At 42.9% G+C, this 11124-nt stretch overlaps 1 protein-coding gene across 1 annotated transcript in view; it reads left to right on the forward strand.

Moving 5' to 3' along the window:
• Nucleotides 1–294: 294 nt before the first annotated feature.
• The window catches only part of LOC116546456 (TRAF-type zinc finger domain-containing protein 1), a gene marked incomplete at its 5' end in the record, with an annotated part of 17002 nt that continues 6172 nt past the window's right edge, over nt 295–11124 (forward strand). The window contains 4 exons of the mRNA XM_032272712.1: nt 295–430; nt 570–623; nt 8160–8565; nt 9612–9818. Coding sequence (XP_032128603.1) covers nt 295–430; nt 570–623; nt 8160–8565; nt 9612–9818 — 803 coding nt within the window. The remainder of the gene's footprint in view (nt 431–569; nt 624–8159; nt 8566–9611; nt 9819–11124) is intronic.

Below are 11124 nucleotides of genomic sequence, written 5' to 3' on the forward strand. Positions count from 1 at the left end.
CAGGGTTTCACCATGTTGGCCAGGTTGTTCTTGAACTCCTGACCTCAAGTGATCCACCTGCCTAGGCTTCCCAAAGTGCTGGGATTACAGGCGTGAGCCACTGTGGCCGGCCAGGATTGAGTTATTGAAAAGCAGAAATGGTAATAGTCATGAGTTCGTAGGCTAGGTATTCACTAAAAAGAAATAATGGAGACTAAAGATTGGACAGGACAGATTTCCATGTGATACCACTGTGGAAGAAAAGGCATAGATCAGTCAGTAATGCTTGCCTTTTTCTTTGGTCTATTTCTGTAGCAAAAAAGAAATTCCTGTGTTTAACTTTACCATCCATGAGATCCACTGTCAAAGGAACATTGGTATGTGTCCCATCTGCAAGGAACCATTTCCCAAATCTGACATGGAGACTCATATGGCTGCAGAACACTGTCAGGTGAGCCACCAAGTACCCAAATGTTTATGCATGTGTTATATTTGCTGTTGTTCATAAATGTATTCCATTTGCTATTGTGCAATAACAAATGAGCATATTGTCACAAAGCCAATTTATTGATTCTCATTTCTTACTCTAGGTGACCTGCAAATGTAACAAGGAGTTGGAGAAGAGGCTGTTAAAGAAGCATGAGGTTAGTCCTCTTGCACTATGGAGTGAGTTACTATGGGACCAGTCCTACTGAGATTACAGAGCCACATGCAAAGCAGAAAGCCAGTCTGGTTGAGTCTTAGTTCTCCAGGAGTTCACATGCATACTGTCTCTCAAAGCCTGTTTAAAGCCTTGACTATGTGACTGCTGCCAGTTTCGGCTACCTGGCTGTTGGAACTCCCTTGTGTATATTGAGACTCCCAAAGTGTCTCCCTTTGGAACTGAGCCTATCATTGCTGATGGGGTTTGTTTATTGGCAGCCTCACTGAATATGAAGCCAGCCCTGGGGTTGCCAGTATGGGATAACCTCTTTAGCACACAGCCTGCCTTAAATGTTGTCATTGCATTTTAAATTCTTGAGCACATGGATAACATGCTATTTAATCTGAAGAACTTCCTTAGCATTTGGTGAGAGAGAATAGAGTATTATTTGCTCGCTTATTGAGATAAATAAAACTGGCCAAAGGATTTTTTTTTTTTAAATAGAGACAGGGTCTTGCTGTGTTGCCCAGGTTGGTCTTGAACTCCTAGGTTCAAGTGGTCCTCCTGCCTCGGCCTGCCAAAGTGCTAGGATTACAGGCATGAGCCACTGTGCTCAGCCCAAAGTTGTACTTTTTTTTTCTCACTCTGTTGCCAGGCTGGAATGCAGTGGCACTATTTCGGCTCACTGCAACCTCTGCCTCCTGGGTTCAATCAATTCTCCTGCTTCGGTCTCCCGAGTAGCTGGGACTACAGATGCAAGTCACCACGCCTGGTGACTTTTTTCTATTTTAGTAGAGACGGGTTTTCACCATGTTGGCCAGGATGGTTTCAATCTCCTGACCTCATGATCCAGGCACCCTGGTCTCCCAAAGTGCTGGGACTACAGCTGTGAGCCACCACGGCTGGCCTAATTTTTATATTTTTAGTAAAGGCAGGGTTTCACCATGTTGGCCATACTGGTCTTGAACTCCTGACTTAAGTGATCCACCCGCCTCAGCCTCCCAAAGTGCTAGGATTACAGGTGTGAGTCACTGTGCCCGTCCCAGTTTTTTTTTTGTTTGTTTTTAAATTAAAAACTTTGAGACAGGGTCTCACTTTGTCACCCAGGCTAGCATGCAGTGGCATGATCATAACTCACTGCAGCCTCAAATTCCTGGGTTCAAATGATCCACTCACATAGGTGAGACTACAGGTGTCAGCCACTATGCCTGACTAATTTTATTTATTTTTGTTTTTCATAGTGTTGAGGTTTCTCTATGTCGCCCGGGCTAGTTTTGAACTCCTGGCCTCAAGTGATCCTCCCTCCTTGGCTTTCAAAGTGCTAATATTACAGGCATGAGCTATGGCACCTGGCCAGAACTGGTCAACATTGAATGCGTATGTTAATTCTCTAATTTAAAAATTGGAGAAAATTCACCAATTTAAAAATCCAAACGCTGTTTATGTGGTAGTTATACAAGAGTGGATATATATATATAAAAATTCACCAAGGTATGTACTTAAAAGATTTATGCATTTCATTCTATGTGCTTCAAACTGTAACAACTTTATTTTATAAATTTATAATTAAATTACCCTTAATTTAAAAGATAATTCATGGCAGGCTACAGTGACTCATGCCTGTAATCCAAGCACTTTGGGAGGCCAAGGTGAGAGGACTGCTTAAACCAAGGAGCTCAAGGCCAGTCCAGGCAGTATCATGAGACCCCCATCTCTACAAAAAATTTAAAAATTAGCTGGGCATGGTGGTCCATTCCTATAGTCCCAGCTGCTTGAGGGGCTGAGGTAGGATATTGTTTGAGCCCAGAGATTGAGGCTACAGTGAGCTCTGTTTGTGCCACTACATTCCAGCCTGGGGGACAAAGTGAGACCCTGTCTCAAAAAAAAAAAAAAAAAATAATAATAATTAAAAGGCCAGGCTCAGTGGCCCATGCTTGTAATCCCGGCACTTTGGATCACCTGAGGTGAGGAGTTCGAGATCAGCCTGGTCAACATGGTGAAACCCCATCTCTAACAGACATTGGCTGCCAAAAAGAAGAAAAAAAACAACCCTGTCTCTACTAAAAATACAAAATTAGCTGGGTATGGTGGTGTATGCCTGTGATCCCAGCTACTTGGGAGGCTGAGGCAGGAGAATTGCTTGAACCAGGGAGGCAGAGGTTGCAATGACCAGAGACTGTGCCATTGCAATCCATCCTGGGCAACAAGTTCAAAACTTCATCTCAATAAATAAATAAATAAATAAGGTAATTCATATTTGTTGTAGAAAATTTGGAAAATAGCATAAAAAGAGAATAAGAACCATTCATAACTCTAGAACTTAGAGAAAAACATCTCTTAAATACCTTGGCACTCTGACTTTCATTATTTTTTTTCTAAGCATTTGATGTATGTTTTACTAGGCATCATCAGCCTGGGGGGTTATGATTGAGGTCACATTAACAATAATAGTGTTTCTCTGCCTCTAGTATCTGCCTGCTGTGTAAAACAACCTTTAATAAACTTTCCTTCTCCTAGGTTCTCTCTCAGCTATTTCTAGGAGTCCCACAGTGATATACCAATTATTACACATGTACCAGGTACAAAGTGTTCCCTAACAGTCCTGCTAGTCAGTATGACAATTTTAGACCAGAGATTGCCTATCTATAATTTTTACTTTATTTGCTGTTTTGGTAAGTTACTAGCACTTTTTTCTTTTTCTAGCAATCCATTCCTTCAACACAGCACTTCTTAGGGTTGTTAAGAAGGTGCTATATTACATGGTATGAATGAGCAATTATTTGTTTCTTTCCTATTGAGTAATTTAAATCAGTGATTTTTTTTTTTTCCTATTGAGAATTTGTTGGATTTTTTTTTTCTTTTTTTTTTTTAAGACTGAGTCTCACTCTGTCACCCAGGCTGTAGTGCTCACTGCAATGTCCACATCCCAGGTTCAAGTGATTTTATCTATCCTGCCTCAGCCTCTTGAGTAGCTGGGATTACAGGTGTGTGCTACCATGCCCAACTAATTTTTTGTTTATTGAGTTAGAGTTTCACTTTTGTTGCCCAGGCTGCAGTGCGATGGAGCAATCTCAACTCACTGCAACCTCTGCTTCCAGAGCTCAAGTGATTCTCCTATCTCAGCCTCTTGAGTAGCTAGGATTACAGGTGCCTGCCACCACGCCTGGCTAATTTTTGTATTTTTGGTAGGCATGGGTTTCACCATGTTGGCCAGACTGGTCTCGAATTGCTAACCTCAAGTGATCTGCCTGTCTTGGCCTCCCAAAGTGCTGGGATTATAGGCGTGAGCCACCATGCCCAGCCCGAAAAGCTCTTTTATTTAAAAAAATCACTGATTTACCAGGAGCAGTGGCTTACACCATAATCCCAGCACTTTGGGAGGCCAAGGCAGGTGGATCACTTGAGGCCGGGAGTTCAAGACCAGCCTGGCCAACGTGGTGAAACCCTACTCTACCAAAAATATAAAAATTAGCAGGGAGTGGTGGCATTCACTTGTAGTCCCACCTACTCGGGAGGCTGAGGCAGGAGAATTGCTTGAACTTTGGAAGTGGAGGTTGCATTGAGCTGAGATCACACCGCTGTACTCTAGCCTGGGTGACAGAGTGGAAAAAAATAAGCTTTTGAAAAAAAACCTTTCTCAATCGGCATTGTATCTACATGATATAGAATTTTATTTTTTAATTTTAATTTTTCTTTTATTATTTTTTCAGACAGGATCTCAAGGCTGTAGTGCAGTGGTGTCATCATGGTTCACTACAGCCTGGGCTGTAGCGATCCTTCCACCTCAGCCTCCCAGGTATCTGGGACCACAGGCATGTGCCATCACGCCAAGCTAGGTTTTTTGTTTTATTTTTTATTTTGTAGAGACAGGGTCTCCTTATGTTGCCCAACTTGATCTCGAACTCCTAGGCCCAAGCGGTCCTCCTTCCTTGGCCTTCCAAAGTGCTAGGATTATAGGTGTGAGCCACTGTGCCCAGCTGATATACAACTTTAAAGCCAAAAAAGGATATATGTAAAAATCATGTCTCTTTACCCCTGTTCCTCAGCTACCTAAGTCCTTTTTCTTTTCTTTTCTTTATTTTTTGAGACGGAGTCTTGCTCTGTCGCAATCTCGACAGAGCAAGAGTGCACTGGCATGATCTCAGCTCACTGCAATGTCCGCCTCCTGGGTTCAAGTGATTCTCCTGCCTCAGCCTCCCGAGTAGCTGGGACTACAGGTGAATGCCACCATGCCCTGCTAATTTTTGTATTTTTCGTAGAATGGGGTTTCACCATGTTGGCTAGGATGGTCTTGATCTCTTGACCTCGTAATCTGCCTGCCTCAGCCTCCCAAAGTGCTGGGATTATAGGCGTGTGCCACTGTGCCTGGGCTACCTAAGCCCTTTTGATCAATTTATTGTGTTTTCTGTAAGAGGTAATTCATGCATATACAAACAGTGCTGAAAATGTTGGAGTAGCATTTGGAATAGAACTTTAGTTTTTTTTTTTTTTGAGACAGAGTTTCACTCCTATTGTCCAGGATGGAGTACAATGGCATGATCTTGGCTCACTGCAACCTCTGCCTCCTGGGTTCAAGTGATTCTCCTGCCTCAGTTTACCAAAGAGCTGGGATTACAGGTGCCCGCCACCACATACAGCTAGTTTTTAGTTGTCGTCGTCGTTTTGAGACAGAGTTTTACTCTTGTTGCCTGAGCTGGAGTGCAGTGGTACGATCTTGGCTTATCACAACCTTCACCTTCAAGCAATTCTCCTGCCTCAGCCTCCTGAGTAGTTGGGATTACAGGCAGACACCACCATGTCCAGCTAATTTTGTATTTTTAGTAGAGCTGGGGTTCTCCATGTTGGTCAGGCTGGTCTCAAACTCCCCACCTCAGGTGTTCTGTCCACCTTGGCCTCCCAAAGTGTTGGGATTACAGGCGTGAACCACTGTGCCCTGCCTAATTTTTGTATTTTTAGTAGAGATGGGATTTCACCAAGTTGGCCAGGCTGATCTCGAACTTCGGACCTCAGGTGATCCACTCGCCTCGGCCTCCCAAAGTGCTGGGATTACAGGTGTGAGCCACTGTGCCTGGCCAATTTTTTTTTTCTTTCTTTTTTTTTTTTTTTAATTGAGATGGAGTCTTGCTCTGTCTGTCATCCAGGCTAGAGTGCAGTGATGCAATTTTGGCTCACTGCAACCTCTGCCTCCCAGGTTCAAGTGATTCCTGTGCCTCAGCCTTGGAAGTAGCTTGGATTGCAGGCATGTGCCACCACATCTGGCTAATTTTTCTATTTTAATAGAGATAGGGTTTCACCATGTTGGCCAGGTTGTCTTGAACTCCTGACCTCAGGTGATCCGCCCTCCCTGGTCTCCCAAAGTGCTGGGAATGCAGGCATGAGCCATCGTGCCTGGCAATTTATTTATTTATTTATTAGACAGTTTTACTCTGTTGTCCAGGCTGGAGTGCAGTGGAGTGATACTGTCTCACTGCAACCTCTGCCTCCCAGGTTCAAGCAATTCTTCTGCCTTAGCCTCCCAAGTAGCTGGGATTATAGGCATGTACCACCACACCTGGCTAATTTTTGTGTTTTTAGTAGAGTCGTGGTTTCACCATGTTGATCATGCTGGTCTTGAACTCCTGATCTCAAGTGATCTGCCTGCCTTGGCCCCCCAAAGTATTGGAATTACAGGCGTGAACCACCATACCCGAGCTAATTTGTTTTTTGAGTTTCTCTCTGTTGCCCAGGCTGGAGTGCAGTGACACGATCTCAGCTCAGTGCAGCCTCCACCTCCCGGGCTCAAGTGATTCTTGTGCTTCAGCCTCCTGAGTAGCTGGGATTACAGGTGTGTGCCACCATGCTCAGCTAATTTTTTTTTTTTTTTTTTGAGACGCAGTTTCACTCTCACCCAGGCTGGAGGGCACTGAAGTGATCTCGGGTCACTGCAACCTCCGCCTTCTGGGTTCAAGTGAACCTGCTTCAGCTTCTTGAGTAGCAGGGATTACAGATGTGCACCATCACGTCCAGCTAATTTTTTCATATTTTTAGTAGAGATGGGGTTTTGCTATGTTGGCCAGGCTGGTCTTGAACTCCTCCCCTCAAGTGATCTACCCACCTCAGCCTGCCAGAGTGCTGGGATTACAGATGTGAGCCACTGTGCCTGACCCAAATTTAATTTGTAGGAAAAGAAGTTTGTGCTCTTTGGCAGGTGGTTATAAAGTATCTAAAGTTTTGAAATGTTACATTAAAGTTCTAAGTTTAAGCTTTCTTTTTTTTGGAATGAGCATGTCATAGTAACATATTTTATATCTTTCTAATGTTTTTAGTGCTTTAGTGACAGTTTCCAATTAAGTATAAAGGTTTTGCCCTTCATTTACTGAGTCTGTTTACACCTTTTGGGTCATTGTCATTGGTGATTCTTGGTTTATTTGGTCCATTTAAAGCCTGTGCTAATGGCCAGACATGGTAGCTTATGCCTGTAATCCCAGCTCTTTGAGAAGCCGAGGTGGGCATATCACTTGAGGCTGGGAGTTTGAGACCAACCTGGCTAATGTGGCGAAACCTTTTCTCTGCTAAAAATACAAAAAAAATTAGCCAGGTGTGGTAGCATGCACCTGTGGTCCCAAGCTACTTAGGAAGAAGAGGCAGAAGAATTGCTCGAACCTGGGACGTGGAGGTTATAGTGAGCCGAGATTACACCATGCACTCCACGCTGGGCAACAGAACAATACTCTGTGTCAAATAATAATAATAATAAAGCCTGTGCTAAATACAAATATGAAGGTTAGAGAAACCTGTGTCTTTCTAAAGTGCAATTTTTTTCCCTCATTGTTAGGTACTTAAGACTGAATTGGAGTAGTAGTTAAGGGACATTGGTGGAGCTTTGACAAACATCTGAATTGCTATGATTCTTGTTATTTGCTCCTGGACTTCTCTGGCTGGTTTTAGATAACTTAGTAATGGGTGTACAAAACCATATGATAGTTGGGATGGCTGAATAGGCTCCCTCTAAGATTTTATTTTCCTTTGTAGAGGAAAATAAAACACAATAGAACTACCAACCAAAGGAACGTTACAGCCCAGGTTTCAAATTTTTTTTCATTTGTTCTTGTGGCAAGAACAAAAGCAGAAGCTATGGCTCTTAAGTGTTAAATACATAAAAAAACATGGCACTTTGAGAAGCCAAGGTGGACAGATCATGAGGTCAGGAGATTGAGACCATCCTGGCCGGCATGATGAAACCCCGTCTCTGCTAAAAATACAAAAATTATCTGGGTGTGGTGGTGCGCACCTGTAGTCCCAGCAATTTGAGATGCTGAGGCAGGAGAATCCCTTGAACCTGCGAGGCAGAGGTTGCAGTGAGTTGAGATCATGCCACTGCACTCCAGCCTGGCAGCAGAACCAAACTCTGTCTCAGAAACAAACAAAAAAAACATGGCATGAGAATCTAGGGTTGGAAGAGATGATTGAAGTAGATACTTTTTGCTTTTCCTACCCTATACTAAAACATGCCTTTCCTAGATATGCATATTAACTGCCTCATTCCTCTCTTTTGTAGGAGACTGAGTGCCCTTTGCGGCTTGCTGTCTGCCAGCACTGTGATTTAGAACTTTCCATTCTCAAGCTGAAGGAACATGAAGATTATTGTGGTGCCCGGACAGAACTATGTGGCAACTGTGGTCGCAATGTCCTTGTGAAAGATCTGAAGACTCACCCTGAAGTTTGTGGGAGAGAGGGGGAGGAAAAGAGAAATGAGGTTGCCATACCTCCTAATGTGTATGATGAATCTTGGGGTCAGGATGGAATCTGGATTGCATCCCAACTCCTCAGACAAATTGAGGCTTTGGACCCACCCATGAGGCTGCCGGGAAGGCCCCTGAGAGCCTTTGAATCAGATGTTTTCCACAATAGAACTACCAACCAAAGGAACATTACAGCCCAGGTTTCAATTCAGAATAATCTGTGTGAGTTGTGATTGGGATTAGGGAACTGGAATGATCCCAAGGCAAATGGGAACAGGGCTTTGGGGCCAGATAGGTTTTGATTATAGAAACCCGCCCATAGCTGGGTAACACTGGAAGAATACCTAACTTTACTATAAAATGGAAATAACCTCTCTTGGATTATAGTTCGGGCTCAAAATGGTGAGAATGATGACAGTGTTGTAAATAGCCAACACATATACAGATTGAGTATCCCTTATCCAAAATACTTGGGGCCAGAAGTGTTTTAGCTTTTGAAGTATTTGCATTGTACATACTGGTTGAGCATCTCAGATCTGAGAATCTGAAATACAAAATGTTCCAGTAAACATTTTCTTGTTGTTGTTGTTGTTGTTTTTGTTGTTTTGAGACAGAGTCTCAGTGTTGTTGCCCAGGCTGGAGTGCAGTGGTGTGATCTCGGCTCACTGCAACCTCCTCAGTGAGCATTTTCTTTGAGAGTCATATTGATGCCCAGAAAGTTTTGAATTTTGGATTTTTGGATTGGTATATTCAACCTGTATCTTATTTCCCTCAGGCATATACAAAGTGCCTTACATGTATTAACTCATTTAATTTCTCTCGTTATTTGAAGGTAGGTAAATTTGAAGGTAGAACTGAGATTTAAATTCAGGTAATCTGACCTCGTGCTTTAAACCATTTCATAATGCAGAAAATAAGTATAAAATGTTTAGCACAGTGCCTGTCTCATAATTATGGCTCAGTAATATTGCTTAACAATACAATTAGAACTTAGCAGCTAGTAGAAACCCCACATAGATAGAAAAAAAAAAGAAAACAAAATAACAATACAATTAGAATAATAATGGAGCCTTTTCACATGGCAGACTTTAATGTTCAGAGCTAGGAGACCCAGAGAGTGCAGACAGCTAGTTGAGCTTGGTCATTTTTGTTCTGTCCAGACGTCTGTAAACCTTGACTATTTGCTAGACATGGACTTGACTTGAGGGTGGTAACATTTTTAATGTATCTTGAATGCTGGGTTTTTTTTTTTTGTTTTTGTTTTTCAGTTGAAGAACAAGAGAGGCAGGAAAGGAATAGAGGCCGACAGCCCCCCAAAGAGGGTGGTGAAGACAGTGCAAACTTGGACTTCATGTTGGCTCTAAGTCTGCAAAATGAAGGCCAAGCCTCCAGTGTGGCAGAGCAGGACTTCTGGAGGGCCGTATGTGAGGCAGACCAGTCTCATGGCGGTCCCAGTTCTCTGAATGACATAAAGGGTAGGCTTGCTTTTTCCGTACTAGCTTCTTTCTCTACAGTTTTTGTAAGTTTTAGGTTATACAATTGAAAGATTTTAATGAGATAGAATTTGCCTTATTCTTTTTCTTTTCTTTTTTTTTTTTTGGCAGGGGGATAGTTTTGCTCTGTCGCCCAGGCTGGAGTGCAATGGCATCTTGCCTCATTGCAACCTCTGCCTCCCAGGTTCAAGTGATTCTGGTGCCTTAGCCTCCTGATTACCTGGGATTACAGGCGAACACTTGAACTGAGAAGGTGGAGGTTGCAGTGAGCTGAGATTGGGCCACTGCATTCCAGCCTGGGTGACAGAGAGAGACCTTGTCTACAAAAAAAAAAGGCTATAAAGGACATTATTGTGTAAGTAGTGAACTTACATCAAATTTCCTGAGAATGACATTTGTATTGTTTACATAGGAGAAAGTAATGCCCTTGTTCTTCAGAGACACATGATGAAGTACTTAGGAGTAAAATGTTATGTATTCAGACTTAATTAGTTCAGGGGGAAAAAATACATAAAAGTAATGTGAGGAAATATTAAACTTTGTGACTATAGATGAGGAGTATATGGGTATTTGCTATACTATTTTGAAAATTTTTTTTTTCTTTTGGGAGAGTTTCACTCTTGTTGCCCAGGCTGGAGTGCAATGGTGTGATCTCAGCTCACTGCCACCTCCACCTCCTGGGTTCAAACAATTCTCCTGCCTCAGCCTCGAGAGCAGCTGGGATTACAGGCATGCGCCACCACGCCCAGCTAATTTTTTTGGATTTTTAGTAGAGATGGGGCTTCACTATGTTGGCCAGGCTGGTCTCAAACTCCTGACCTCAGGTGATCCACCCACCTCAGCCTCTCACACTGCTGAGATTACCCGAGCCCAGCCGTTCTGGATAATTTCTTATCTGTCTTCTAGTTCACTGATTTTCTCCTTAATAATTTCTAATCTGTTGTTTAATGTGTCCATTAAGATTTTCACATTAGTGATTTTATATTTTATTTTGAGTTCTGTTTGATCCTTTTCCTCATTGTACCTACTGATTTTTAAAATAGTCTTTTGTTGGGTGACAGAGTGAGACTCTGTCTCAAAAAAAAAAAAAAAGTGCAAGCCAAAAGCTTGATTTAAAGTTACCCCTATTGTTAGTATCCCTATGTGCCTGACTGAGACACACACACACACACACACACACACACACACACACACACACACACACACACACACACACACACACACACTAGTTCCGCGGGCTCAAGCCTGTAATCCCAGCACTCTGGGAGGCCGAGGCGGGTGGATCACG

The sequence above is a fragment of the Sapajus apella genome, unplaced genomic scaffold (genome assembly GCF_009761245.1).
Source record: "Sapajus apella isolate SASKATOON/1434 unplaced genomic scaffold, GSC_monkey_1.0 scaffold920, whole genome shotgun sequence".
NCBI lineage: Eukaryota > Metazoa > Chordata > Mammalia > Primates > Cebidae > Sapajus > Sapajus apella.